This window comes from Chrysochloris asiatica, unplaced genomic scaffold (genome assembly GCF_000296735.1).
Source record: "Chrysochloris asiatica unplaced genomic scaffold, ChrAsi1.0 scaffold00056, whole genome shotgun sequence".
NCBI classification, from domain to species: domain Eukaryota; kingdom Metazoa; phylum Chordata; class Mammalia; order Afrosoricida; family Chrysochloridae; genus Chrysochloris; species Chrysochloris asiatica.
Genome location: NW_006408574.1, coordinates 664,403 through 679,289, shown reverse-complemented (window position 1 = coordinate 679,289; position 14,887 = coordinate 664,403). Strand labels below are relative to the sequence as shown.

Below are 14,887 nucleotides of genomic sequence, written 5' to 3'. Positions count from 1 at the left end.
GACCCAGGCCGCCTCCTTCATCTCGCTCAGCCTTGGGTCCCTACCACTCAGGGCCCGCGGGGGCAGAGGTCACTGACCACGAGCACATACCTGGGTTGAAGGCTTCTCGAGGAGGCTTCTCGGGCTGCTCGTCTGGGCTTCCGGACACCTGCCGCTTGGCCACACTGGCCACAGACACGAGGGGAATGGCCTGGCTCTCCTGGGAGGTGAGAGGAGGGTCAGCAGGCCCTGGCTTAAGGCCCAGGGAAGCCCTTACAGGAGCTGGACGAAACACTGTCCATGGGGGGGCCACAGCCACTGAGGGAACCCTTGCAGACACTGTTCATGGGGGGGCCACAGCCACAGAGGGAACCCCTGCAGACACTGTCCATGGGGGGCCACAGCCACTGAGGGAGCCTGAAGACACGGCTCCTAGAGGCTGCCCTTTATCCATCTCACAGTGGCTCTGCTGGCAGGACCGGAGGCTGACTAAAGGACAGGATAGTGTCTGGGAGAGGTGGCTCGGACCCCTGCCCAAGTGGACCACAGCACCACGCACAGTTGGAAAGGTTGGTGCCAGCTCACGGGACGTTGGCACCAGATGCCTGGAAGAGGGCAGGAGAAGCCATCTGGATGTGGGACAGGGACGGGGTGGGCTGTCCAGTGGGACAGGTGGCCACTGGAGGGATGAACTGTCGCATCTGAGCATGCGTTTCGCCTTCCCCAAAACTTCGCTGTGGGAGGAGTCAGTGCCTGGCACCTGGGCCCAGGGATGGCCCGGTTGGGAGGGCCAGAAGCACTTACGGGGTTGAAGAGCTCTGTGGTCAGGCCCAGATAGTTGTGTAGGGCCATGAAGGTTACTCGCTGCAGCCGCACCATGATGATCTGCAAGAGGCGGACAGGGTCACGCGGCCAGCCAGCTCCAAACTCAGACCCAGTGTGCCCCTCAGTGTAGGCTGCAGAGACTTCACCCACCCAATGGCCCCCGCCTCCCCATGGCTGATGGGCTCTAGCTTGGGGCACACTCAGCACATCAGGCAAGTGCTCCATGATTGTAAAGCCACACAAATGAAAACCTTCATGAAAAATACTCCCTTCTTTGGGGGAATGGAGCTCTGGACAATGCTTAGAGGTTAGGAACGTGAATTCTTACTGAAAATTGTAGTTAGAGGTGAAAAGAGCCTCACTCTTCCGGTCGCCTCCCCCCCCCCCCCCAAGAGGCTGGTTCCAGCTCAGCAGCCCACCAGTGGAGGTGACATTCGAATGGCATAAAGCCCGAGACCACCCAGAAGTCAGTGAAGATGAGCAGGAGCGCCTACCTGTACCACCCGCACAAGGGTCTCGGGGTACTTCTCAAACACGCCCTGTAGAGCCTCAGCCGGCAGTCGGAGGATGGTGGAGGGGGCAGCTGCCCGGGCTGAGACTGTCTTATATGGGGCGGGATGGCCCTGTGGTAAGAGTCTCGTTAAGTCACCCCCGCACCCTCCCATGCCCTCTCTCTGCTGCCTGGAGATACTACCCTTCCCGTTGTTCTAAATGGTGCCCCAGCCCCGCACCTGGCTCCAAAACACAAGGACCCCACGCCCAAGTGACCGCAGGTGGGCAGAACCAGGAGGAATGCAGGGGAGCAAAGGGGACCGGCTGCCATGCCCCACCAGACCCCCAGGGGCAGTGCCCCAAGCGCTCAGAGATCTGCTGTCCCCATCTCTTAGGAACTAACTGGTGCCAAAAAAAAAAAAAAAAAGGTTTTTACAGTGAAGTATCCCTTCAACAGAGTCCTGGGGTGGCACTGTAAGTTAATACACCAGACTGCAAAGCCATTCGAACGGCAAGGTCGGCAGTTCAAACTTACGAAGGGTCGGAACTGAGTCGAGGGCACCTCATAACAACAACAATCCTTTCAATAATGAGCACGAAGTATCGACTACGGTCTTCTGTCTATTTTTACTGAGTTGTTGGTTTTACGAGTACTACTGAGTTTTGAGAGTTCTTCTTCATGCACTCCGGTTCCAGTCCTTTGTCAGACACCTGCTGGGTAAATATCCCACAAGGTCTATGACTTAACTATTCATCCTCTTAAAATGTCTTTGCAGATAATTTTTTAACTTAGGATGTGTTCAAATTATCCTTTTTTTTTTTTTTTTTTCATTTACCGCGGCTTTAAGGCCACCATTCACCTGTTTGTTTTACTGTGGTGGCTAGTGTGTTGCTATGAATCTGGAAGCTATGCCTTCCACCGATGATGGGCAGGTTTCAGCTGATCTTCCAGACTAAGACAGACTAGAAAGGAGAAGCAGGCTACTTCTGAATGTTTAGCCAATCAAAACCTTACGAGTAACCATCAAGGGAGAAGAGCACAAGCGGAATATGGGACCCTATCCAGAGAAGCAGCGACACCAGAGATGGAGGCAGAGATGGGGATATGGAGAGAGGGAGCAGCTGAGGACTCTAGACTCGTGGAAAGAGAAAGGCGGTGTGCTGGGCGCCGGAGGCCGGCTTGCAAAGTGTGCCCTTTGGTTGTTTAAATGATTATACATTCCTGAGTGTTTTTATGTACAGCAAAACACCAAAAAACAAAGGGAATAGAAGCAAATACTGCTGAACGATGATGCATGGAGGGATTGTAATCATTGCAATGAAACGATGAGTGTGAAAAACAATGTTCTCTCATGTCAACTATCACTCAATTCACAATAAAACTTTAAAAAAAACAAAACCCTTATGAGTAGCAGCAGACCACTGTCAGCAGCAGAATATTGACTATAGAAACATGATGAAGAGCACCAGAGTACCATCAGCTATAGGGCTCTACAGGAAGGTATTCAAAATAGGACCGGGGAAGAGCTGCCTCCTCAAAGTGGAGTAGATGAGAATGAAGTAAAGCTTTCGGGACCTTCATCTGCTGATGGGGCACATTACAAAATGAGAAGAGACCGCTGCGAACATCCATTAACAATCAGAACATGGAATGTATAAAGCATGAACCAAGGATAATTGGAAGTTGTCAAAAATGAACTGGAATGCATAAAGATCAATATCCTAGGCATTAGTGAGCTGGAAGGGACTGGGATTGGCCATTGTGCATCAAACAACACATGGTGTACTATGCTGTAAATGACAAATTGAAGAAGAATGGAGTCATATTCATCATAAAAATAATAATATTTCAATATCGATGTTGAAATTCAATGCTGCCTGTGATAGACTATTACCCATACACCTACAAGGAAGACCAGTTAATACCACTATTATTTAAACTTATATACCAACTCTTAAAGCCAGTGATGATGAAATTGAAGAATTCTGCCAACTTTTTCAGTCTGAAATTGATCAACTATGCAATCAAGATTGTATTGATAATTATTTGAAAATTGGAATGCAAATATTGGAAATAGGAAGGATCAGTAGTTGGAAAATATGATCTTAGTAATGGAAATGATGCTGGAGATCAAATGATAGAATTTTACAAGACCAATGACTTACTTATTGCAAATACCTTTTTTAGACAATTATACACATGGACCTCACCAGATGGGCTACAAAGACATCAAACTGTGTTCCACCTGTGGAATGATATAGTGGAAAAACTCCAGGTCACAGCCAAAAGAAGGCAAGGGGCGGACTGAGGAACAGACCATCAATTGCTTACATGCAAGTTCAGGCTGAAGTTGAAGAAAATTAAAACAAGTCCACAAGAGCCAAAATATGACCTTGAAATATCCCACCTGAATTTAGAGGTCGTCTCAAGAACAGATTTGATGTAGTAAACACTAATGACCAAAGACCAGAAAAGTTGTGGGATGACATACAGGAAGAGAGCAAAAAAAAGAAGACAAGAAAGAAGGAAAAGAACAAATTGGGTGTCAGAAGAGTCTCTGAAAGTTGCTCTCCAGTGTAGAGATGCTAAAGCAAAAGGGAAAAATAAGGAAGTAAAAGAGCTGAACAGAAAAACTTAAAAGGCAGCTCAAGAAGACAAAGTCAAGTATTATAATGAAATGTGCAAAAACCGAGAATTAGAAAACCAAAAGGGAAGAACATGCTCAGCATTTCTCAAGCTGAAAGAACTGAAGGTAAAATTCAGGCCTCAACTTGCCATACTAAAGGATTCTATGGGCGAAATATTGAATGATACAGAAAGCATCAAAAGAAGACGGGAGAAATATTCAGTCACTGGACCAAAGAGAAATGGAAATGCTCAACCATTTCAAGAGCTAACATATGACCAAGAGCCAATAGTACTGAGGGAAGAAACCCAAAGTGCACAGAAGGCATTAGCAAAGAACCAGACTCAGGGAATTCATGAACTACAAACTGAAATCTTCCAATAAGCTTATGCAGCACTGGGGACACACACATCGATGCCAAGAAATCGCAAGACAGCTACCTGGCCAACTGATTGGAAGAGACCCATTCCAATGAGCGGTGACCCAACGGAATGCAGAAATTATCTTTGTTGTTAAGTGACATTGAGTCCGTTCCAGCTCAGCTGTGTAGGGTTTCCCAGGAGCGGCTCACAGGCTTGAGTCATGGACCTTGTGATTGGCAGTCTAGTGCTTATCATATGGAGCCACAGCACTCCTGGAAATCATCTTACAATTAACATAAAATGCAATTCAAATTTTGATAAACAGAATTTAAAAACGGCTGCAACATTGACAGGGAACTACCAGAGGCTCCAGCCCGATTTAGACAAGGATGTGGAACAAGAGATAGCATTGCTGACATCAGATGGCTCTTGGTTGAAAGCAGAGAATATCAGAAAGATGTTTACCTGTGCTTTATTGATCATGAAAGGTTTTTGACTGTGTGGATCATCAATAGTAATGGACAAAATTATAAAGAATGAGTATTCCAGAACACCTAACTGTGCTCATGAGGAACTTGTACATAGACCAAGAGACAGTCACTCAAACAAAACAAGGGGACACTGAAAAGTTAAAAATTAGCTAAATTGTGCACCAGGGTTGTATCCTTTCACCATACTCCTTCAATCTGGATGCTGAGCAAAGAATCCAAGAAACTGGATTCTATGAAAAAGCAGGTAGCATGAGGCTTGGAAGAAGACTCATTAACAACCTGCAATATGCAGATGATACAACCTCGCCTGCTGAAAGAGATGAGGGCTTAAAACACTTACTGATGAAGATCAAAGACCACAGGCTTCAGTATGGATTGCACCTCAATATAAAGAAAACAAAAATTCTCACCATTGGACCAATAAATCACACCATGATAAATGGAGAAAAGACTGAAGTTGTCCAAGACTTCATTTTACTTGGATCCACAATCAGCACTCATGGAAGCAGCAGTAAAGAACTCAAATGACCTAAGGCATTCGGCAAATCTGCACAAGACCTCTTTAAAGGGTTCTAGAGCAAAGATGTAATTTGAGGATTAAGGTGCTCTTGATCCAAGCCTTAGGATTTTCAATAACCTTATATGCATGTGAAGGTTGGAAAACGAGTAAGGAAGTCTGTAGAAGAATAGATTCCTTTAAATTATGGTGCTGGAGAATATTAAAAGAACTATGGACTGCCAGAAGAACAAATAAATGTCTTGGGAAAGGTGCAGCTAGAATGCTGCTTAGAGGCCAGGAGAGCGAGACTATATCTGTCAGGAACAAGGCATCGTGCTTGGTAAAGTGGAGGCTCAGAGGAAGACGCCCAGCAGGGTGGATTGGCACAGTGGCAGCAGCAATGGACTCCACCATGACTGTAAGGTTGGCACAGGACTGGGTAATGTTTTGTTCCGTTGTACATGAGGTGGCTATTAGTCAGAACCAACTCAATGGCACCTACAAGAAGCTTTTATGGCGTCCTTGCGGGACTGGGGCTGCGACTCAAATCCACCAGCCGCTCCTTGGTAGGCTGTCCCGTGAAGACTGTCTTAAGACCCCTGTGCACGGAATCAACTTGATACCCATGTCTGGTTTGGGTTTATCATGATTCTGGAATCAAAAGCTTTCCTCACCGACAGTCACTCTTCACAGTGTCACCTTCTTCCCTTTGGAGCCAAGGTGTGAGGTGCATGTGAGCTGACATTCACTCATTGGCCCAGCACCGTTTGCTGAAAAGATGAACCTTTCCCTGGTCAGTTGCACCTCTGTCAGACACCGGCTGACTCTGTGGGAGTCTACACTGGGCTGCCTGGCCTGCTTCACTGCCCACCAGTGTGTGTGCCGGGACATTCCAATACCTCATGGTCTCGGTTCCGGCTCAGCAGTCAGTCCTGAAATCAGACAGTGTGAGTCACTCCCTCTTAGCTGTTCTGGTCTCTTTTGCTTACACAGATAGAGTCTGTGTAATTTCATAAGCAGCGTTTGCATCTCTAGGGAAAAGGTCTGACAGGATTTTTACTGCAATTTTGTTAAATAATTTGGGGAGAACTGCCATCTTAACAGTATTGTATCTTCCAATCCAAAAATAAAGTCTCTCATTTAGGTCTTCGTCAATTTCTGTCATCAGTATAGTTTTCAGACAGAGATCCTGCCCACATTTGATTAGGTTATTTCATGTTTGGGGAGGGCTGATATAAACCCTGTTTTAAGTTTTCATTTCCAGCTCTTCAGTGCTACTCTCTGTGAACGCAACTGTCTTTGCGTGTTGACCTAGTGCCCTTGTTAAATGACTCCTAAGTGCCGGCAGCTTTCAGGACCCTCTCTGATTTTCTCCGCAATCACGAGGACAGACACAGGCTGGTTTTCCTTTTTAGTCGGTGTGATTTCTGTTTCTTCTTTTCCCGATTGTCCTGGCAAGGCCCCTAGTGTGATGCTGACCTGGAATGATGAAAATCCATATCCAGCCTGGTTCACAGTCTTCAAGGGGATGCAGTCAGTCTTCTTTCATTAAGCATAGTACCTTTAAGTTTTTAATTATGAATAAAGGTTTTCATAACATGATTACTAAGTAAGTCCTCTCTTTTCCTAGTTTGCTGTGTTTGTTGGTTTTAATCATGGATAGTGAGTTTTTTCACATGATTTTCTGCATCTACTGATCATATTATTTTTCTTCTTTAGTGAATCACAAGGACTGATTTCCTAATGTTGGGCCAACCTTGCACCCCAGGAACAAACCCACTTGATCAAGATTTTTTTGTGTATCCCTAAATTTACATTTCTAATCTTTTGTTGAGGATCTTTGCAGCTCTACTCATGAGATATTATTGGTCTGGAGTTTTCTTTCTGTGTAATATCTTTGTTTTCTATTAAAGTAATGTTGCCCTGAAAACTGAGTTGGGCTAACAGGAGAACTGATGTGAAGTGTAACCAGAAACTGTACCTTCTGCAAAAGTGCTCTGTAAACTTAAAACTGTTCTAAAAAATAAACTCTACTGTACAAAAAGTAAGTAAATTTAAAATTTTTTAATTGGAAAGTATTTCTTCCTCTTCAGTTTTCTAGAAGTCTGTGTAAAAAGGCATCATTTATTCTCTAAAAGTTGGAGGGAATTCCCCAGTGAAGCCATTTAGACACAGTTTTCCTTACAGAAGAGATTTGGGGCCCAGTTTGATTCACTTCATGGATAGAGAGCTATTCAGATAACTTACTTCTTGAGTGAGCTTTGGTCATTGATTTGTGTCTTGCAAGGAATTTGATCATTTCCTCAAAATTATTTATTTTGGAACTTAAAGTAGTTTATGCTATTCCCCGGCTAGGGTTTTTATGTCTATAGGGTCTACAAAAACGCTCCTTCTTTCATTCTATTGATGTTGGCAGTCTGGGTCTTCTCTCTCTTTTCCCCACTGCTCTGTCTAGAGAGTTTTCCCTTTTTTTAGATGGTTTAACTTATTTTCCCTATTGTTTTTCAGTTTCATTGACTTCTGCTTTTTATTACTTTTTCTTTTTCACTTGGTTTGGATTTAATTTGCTCTTACTTTCCTAGCTTCTTAAAACAGAATTTTAAAGATTATATAGGACAACCATGGTCTCATCTAACCGGAAACTAGAAGAACTAGATGGTGCCCAGCTCCTGCCAACCATTCTAATCGGGGCACAACAGGTGGACCCCGATAGCATGGGAGAAAAATGTGAGCCACAACTTCAAATTCCTAAAAAGAGAGAAAAAGGAAACATACAAACAGAACTCTTGAGACTGAAGGACTCCCTGAAACAACTGCCCCAAGAGAGTGTTCAAACCTTGGACCAAAACTAATCCCTGAAGTCCACTTGTAGCTACATAACAAATTGACTAAAAAATTAATAAATACCACTCATAAATACTGTGCTTCTTGTTAAAAATCACCTATATAAGACCAAACTGTCAACAATGGCTTTAAAACAAAGATGTCAACTTAAGGGGAGAGAAACTAGGTTAACAGGAATGGAGCAGCCTGAATGGAAATCATGAGAATGTTCCTCAATGTCACTGAACATCCTTCCTGGGGAAACGGTTGGATGGGAACCAAACCTGCTGTGTACTCCTTCCCAGAAAATACAATGGAATATTATTATTTTTTTAAATAGATGTTTAGATCATTAATTTGAGGCCTCTTTTTCTTTTTTAATAAAAGCATTTTAGGCTCGTGTAAAATAAAGATAATTTTAGATTTCTAAGGTTTTAACCAATGTATTCCTTTTGTATCTATTCTCAGGAAGCCAGTGGAGGATTTACTCTCCCCAAACACAAAGGAGTCCAGAAAGAGGTAAAGAGCCACCTAGGATGGGAAGGGATAGCAGGCAGTTCTGGGAGGACAGGCTGGGGTGAGAGGAAGGCGGGATCTGAGAGATTTCTCCAAGAAAAGAACAACCATGTTGCACCTCATGAGGCCACTGAAAATTCTGGGGAAACAAAGAATAGACAAGGCAAGGAAATTCTAATCCATGGGCCAACTTAGTCGGAGTGTCACACCGAGTGACAGCGCCCCCCACTGGGCTCTGGTGGGCGTGGGGACTGCGCCATCTCAGCCCCTGCCCTTGTTTTCCACAGCAGGACTCTCAGCACAGGGTCTCCAGAACTGAAGCCAGAAATAGCAATGGACCTGGGCTGCTCACGGTGGACAGGGAGGACAGCAAGAGGCGCTGGCTTTTTCCATAATATTACATTGTAGAAATAGCAATGGACCTGGGCTGCTCACGGTGGACAGGGAGGACAGCAAGAGGCGCTGGCTTTTTCCATAATATTACATTGTAGAAAGGACAACACAAATGTTTAGTGAGGCAAAAGTGATGTCACTCAAGAGGATGAATGAGGCACGTGTCAGAGGCGTTTCATGGCACTCAGAGGAAGCAGCTCCTACTGGCCACAGCACAGGCCCTCAGCCCCGCACAGGGCAGCGCATAGCTGCCAGGAGGGGCCCCAGGGCTGACCTCTGCACCTGGGTGCCTTCTGAGTCTCATACTAGGTGCAGGTAGTTGTTGTTGTTGTTGTTATGTGCCATGAAGTTGGTTCCGACCCATAGCGACCCTGTACAGGGTTTCCAAGGCTGTAAATCTTTATGGGAGCAGAAAGCCTCATCTTTCTCCTGCGGAGTGGCTGGTAGTTTTGAACTGCTGACCTTAAGGTTCGCAGCCCGATTCGTAACCACTATGTTACCCGAGCTCCTTATAGCGACCATTGTTGTATAGCGACCATTGTTGTTGTTAAGTGCAGTTGAGTCAGTTCCGATTCATAGTGACCCTGCACAGGGTTTCCGAAGCTGTAAATCTTTACGGAAGCAGAAAGCCTCATCTTTCTCCTGCGGAGCGGCTGGTGGTTTTGAACCACCAACCCTGAGGTTCACAGCCCGATTCGTAACCACTACGCTACCAGGTGCAGGTAGTAGTTAGTTCAAAACTCAGCATCTAAAAGGCTGTTAACACAAGCCACCCTATGTCCGCCCCCTTAGCTTCTGCTGCCGGAACAGGGGCCCACCCACCAAGACCAACCTGATCATGGCACTGAAAGGGCCCACCACACAGGCCAGCCAGGGTCACAGTACCTGGGGGGCCAGAGGACTAGGTGGTACTCACAGTAATGATGTCCAGGATGCTGAGGAGGCTGTGGACGCTGTCTCCTGCCAGGACCTCCTTGACCACCACCTCAGTGCCATCCTATGCATGGGGAACAGAAGGGGCCATCTATCCATCTGCCCTGTGAGCTGTCTGTCCATTAGCCCAAGGTCAGCCAAGGCTTGGCCTAGTGCCCTAGGAAGTAGGGCTTCCCCACTGAAAGATAGCCACCTCCAGCCTAGAGTTGCTCTCACCAAGCAGGAGCAGGAGGTATCTCGCCAGACTCCCTGAGAATCTGAGGTTAGGAAAATGGGGTCAATAGCAGGTGTGAAAAGATCCAACCACCCAGGATCATCACCTCTACCCACAACCTGGCCTTGTGTCAGATGAATGTAGGTGACACTGAAAATACCCAGTTGGTTTCACCACATCAATTATCAATACAAAGGGAAGTCCAGAAGTTCATGGGAAAATTCCATCTTGTCATCTCGTTTCGTGTAAGTGAGAGCATTTATACAATCTTCAGTGAGACAAGAAGAGAACAAAGACTGGGGAATACATAGAGAACCCACACCTCAGCTTGAGCCAGGGAAGCTCTTTTTGAATGTGCTCAAGTTTGGCACCAGCTGTCCCACATGGACGTCTGCCGTCTATCCCAAGGCCCTGAGAGGTAACTTCAATGTTTCTGGACGGACCGGGTTTCAGGCCTACCAGTGAGGAAACAGCCCTTCAGTATTCTCTGCCCGGATTCTGCATTCTAGATGGGTCACTTGTTCACTCATCAACCGAGTCCAGTCTCAAACTGAGCCACATATGTGAGACTCAAAGTCCATCTAGAAACACACCCTGGGCTTAGGGACCCTACGACATCCTGCCAGGGAGAGGGTGGGGCACGTGGGAGCCAACACTACCACTGAGCTAATCCCCCACCCCCAGTGATGCCATCGCACAGAGCAGAATTGCTCCTTAGGGTTTCTAATACTAGAAATCTCTTTTTTTTTCATTTTTTGACAAGTGTAATTATTGCACAAATTTCCCCTAGAACTGGGAGGCTATTATAGTACAAGTATATATTTGAGAAATGTATACAGAACAAAGAAAAAGTATGTACATTTTATAGATCCCACCATTTAATAACTTAAAGACCAATACTATAAATCTTTACGGGAGCAAACAGCCTCAGCTTTCTCCCATGGCTGGGCTGGTGGGTGTGAACCACCAACCTTGTGAGTAACAATTCACTTTAGATGCTTAACCCACTTTACTACCAAGGCTCCTTAGAAAAAGCCCCGAACTCAAGAGAATTCACTTTACACAAGTGACAGATGACAGGCAGTCCCTCTGAGAAGCAACATATCCAAGAAGGCTCATGGACCCGGTCCCCATGTAGCAGCCATGGTTCAGATGGATAACAGAAGCATGAAGTGAGCAACCCGCTTTCTGATGAGTTGGAACCTTAGTGTTCTCTTAGAGTTAAAATGATCTGTAAGCCAGAACCTGAAAGCAGGGTGTAAGTGATTACAGCAGACCACAAGGAAGTTACACAGGCCACCTAACAACACTGAAGATGTATCTGGTAAAAACACAAAACTAAAGCCACGTGGTATCCACCGAACCGAGCTACATACACGAGAGGCGGGGTTGTGCCTGGGAGCAACAGGCAATGTGCAAAGCTGAAAGCAGGTTAGAAAGTCCCCACGAGGAGGTGGGGCTGCTGGCATCTCACCGTGTCTTGGACGCAGACCTCAAGCCGCCCGTCCTGCACCACATACACGCTGTTGTCCGGCTCCCCCGGCCGGAACATGTGCTCCCCCTCCTGCAGCTGCATGAACACCATGTGCTTGCAGAGTTCCAGAAACAGCGGCTTCTCAAAGTGGCCCAGGACCCTGCAAGGGGTGAGGGCAGTGGAGCACCTCCCACAGCCGCCCAGGCCAAGGAGAGGCCAAGGCGAGGCCAAGGCGAGGCCAAGGCGAGGCCGTGGAGTGCCCCTTACCGAACATTCTTCAGCATGTACAAGACCTCGGAAGGCAGGTGGGAGCTCTTCACGTCGAACTCGGTGAGATCTGCCTCCAACAGGGAGGGCGGGGGCTCCTTGGGCTGCAGAGTGGGGTACTCCTTCTTGAAACGCAGGATCCTTCAAAACAGAAAGGTCCCAAAGTTGGGAGCCCCGACAGAGTGGGCTGCCCCCCTGGACCCTCACAACACCCACGGAGGATGTAGGGGCAGCCAGGCCAGACAGGAGTCTGGAAGGAAAGGTTTAGTACCTTCTGGCCAGAGACAGCACCTTGGTCCTCTTCCTCACCCGCTGTCGGGGTGCAGCACCACTCCCCACCAGGGTGTTGGGAAGGGTAGTTACCTAGAGGGCAGAGGACCAGCTGGCTGAGCCTAGCCGTGTGAGACAGGCACAGAATGGTCGCATTGCTGCGGACGAAGGTGCCAACACAGTCCCACCAACACCTCAGAGCCCCACCTCAGCCTGCAGCTGCTTTGGCCCCCAAAACCCCTCCATTGCCCCCCTAACTCCCACCCCCACATTACACAGCCCTCTCGTTCCGTAGCTAACTCCACCCACCAAGTGCTGTGCCCCCAGAGCAGGGGGTCTCTCTCAAGCTGTCCTGTGTCTGGGATGGCCAGCTGTCCTCCCACCACCCCTTGTCTGATGAGCCATGCTCGTCAGGGGTCAGGGCTGTCACGGGCATCACTCAGGGGAAAACGTTGGCTGCGTGTCCTGCCCTTCCTGGTGTGATCACTGATGGTGTGTGATCACTGATGGTGTCCACAGCTCATGTCACCATGTACCCACCCCGTCACCATGTAGCAGCCAGTTCTAGGCAATGCCGGGGACACAGTGTGCGGCCCGGCCCACACAGCCCAGACTCATCTTCCTTCTGCTGCACAGAGCACTGGGGACGGAGTTTTCCACAAACATTACCAATCAGATGAGAGCGACATACAAACTGCTCCTAGCATGTGACCCTTGGTGGTGAGGGCAGGCCAGCTCCAGCATGTGAGACTCAGTGTGGGCGGCCAGCACCACAGGCCCACGCCCACCCAATAGCATGGCCCCTCGATGCTCACACAGATCCCCAATCTCCATGCCTTCCAGATCTAGGACCCGAGGGATGAGAGCTCGGCACCCACTCATCTCAGGTTTCCGAAACAAGGGAGGGGTGTGTCAGGGTGGGGGCCCTTGAGAACCTACCCAGAGCAGCCCCCCAGGATCTGCAGTCTGTGGGATGGAGACAGTTTCCTGGACCCCATATGCTTCTAAGACGAGCAGGTGGTGCATGCCCCCAGCCCTGCATTCTGTAGGTCATGGGGACCAGCTGGCAACACCAGGCCTACAGTGACTATTTACCTTCCGCATGATCTTCCGGCCATAGAACATCACCTTATCCCTCTTGCGGAACCTGTACTGTGGACTGGCAGGCTGCAGCTGTCCTGGGAGCAAGAGATCCCGGTCATCTCAGCCACACCCTTACTCAGAACTGTGGGTGGCCCGCCAGACACCCTCTCAGATGGGAGAACACAGACCCCAGTGACTTGGCTTCCCCACCCCTATGCCCCGATGTCCCACCCTGAGCCAGGACAGAACATCTCCTGTCACAAGTCAGCCCTCCCCAGCCTGAGAGACACTCACGAGACTGCTTCATCCTTCTATACAGGAGGAAGACACCGCCACTGACCAGCACCAGGACAGTCCCAATTACGAGGCCGATGAACTGGGCGAGAGAATCAGCAAGAATCAGGGAAGAAGGGCGGGCAGGCATGGGGGTGATGTAGGACACAGGCCCATGACCCCAGCAGTCCATGCACTCCGATGCTTACCACAGTCGACTGCAAGCTCTCCTCCATGAGCTGCAGTGCCCAGGAGCCCAGATAGAAGGCGCCCTGGAGCAGAGAGGAGAGAGAGGGTGAAGACCAGGGGAGCTGGGGTGCCGTTGGCCAGTGGTGTCACCCACTGTGGTCGCCCAGTGTCACACAGCACACACACACCCCTGCTTAGGGTACCCTCTTCTCAGGACCCAACACCTATCCCCCTCCCCTGGCAATGATGCCCAGCTCGCCACCCCTGCCACTGTCTGGGATCCTGAGGTCCACACTCCAACATCCTCCAGTGGCAGCTCAGAGGGCATGATCAGAACAACAAGCACAGAGTGGAGGTCAGGAGGAGACCCAAAAAGAAGTGTCTTGTTGGAACACACTTTCTGAGCAGCCCACCTTCCACCAAGGTCCTTGAGACCAGATGCCTGTGGACCTCTGCTTCCGTCCCTGAGGGAGCCCCGAGGACAGCCTGAGCCTGTGGCTCTCAAGAACAGAAATACCAACGCACAAGTGTGTCGTGTGTCGGGTCCCACCCCATCCTCAGGGGAGTAACAGGCACAGAAGGACAAGTGGGCAGGCAGCTGGCGTTCAGGCCCCCCCTCCCCCCTCCGACTCAATCCCTCCCTGGTGACCAGCCAAGCACAGATAGGGGCACACTTGTAGGTCCTTCCAGGAGACACGAGAGCCAAGGGTACAGCGGTCACCCCATTATTCCGAGAGCTGGTCCCCAACGCCACCATGGGATCAACAGCACTGGAGACAGATTCTCAAAGGAGGTTTTGCACCCAGACTGGTTGAATGGCGGCTGTGAGCAAGGAGGGCTCCGGGGCCTGGCCTGCTCAGCCAGGACCCACCAGGGTGGCTGCACCCAACAGTGAAAGGCTGTGAAAAGCTCAGGAGCAGGGGTGAGTGGTCTGGTCAGCTGGGGTCCCACAGCCATGCTGTTTAGGGCCAGGTGCTGGCTTTGGTGGGTAGCAGTTAGCAAAGGAAAGAAACACAGCCATAAAAGAATCCCTTCTCCAGAGATGATGACGTGGAGAGATGGAGCAGCTGGGGACTCTAGACCCAGAGAGGGAGAAGGGACTGTGTGCTGATGACCAGGGGTGTACCCTTCAGCTGCTTGATGATGCATGGAGGGATTATAACCGTGGCAATGAAAT

At 48.7% G+C, this 14,887-nt stretch overlaps 1 protein-coding gene across 1 annotated transcript in view; it reads right to left on the bottom strand.

The window, feature by feature from the left end:
- Positions 1-13,757, bottom strand: part of PNPLA7 (patatin-like phospholipase domain containing 7) — a 60,232-nt gene extending 46,475 nt beyond the window's left edge. The window contains exons 1-10 of the mRNA XM_006863775.1: positions 13,731-13,757; positions 13,543-13,624; positions 13,261-13,343; positions 12,167-12,258; positions 11,896-12,036; positions 11,629-11,788; positions 9,924-10,004; positions 1,299-1,427; positions 784-864; positions 91-199 (exon numbers count right to left, since the gene is read on the bottom strand). Of these exons, the coding sequence (XP_006863837.1) occupies positions 91-199; positions 784-864; positions 1,299-1,427; positions 9,924-10,004; positions 11,629-11,788; positions 11,896-12,036; positions 12,167-12,258; positions 13,261-13,343; positions 13,543-13,624; positions 13,731-13,757 (985 nt within the window). The remainder of the gene's footprint in view (positions 1-90; positions 200-783; positions 865-1,298; positions 1,428-9,923; positions 10,005-11,628; positions 11,789-11,895; positions 12,037-12,166; positions 12,259-13,260; positions 13,344-13,542; positions 13,625-13,730) is intronic.
- Between the last annotated feature and the right edge of the window lie 1,130 nt (positions 13,758-14,887).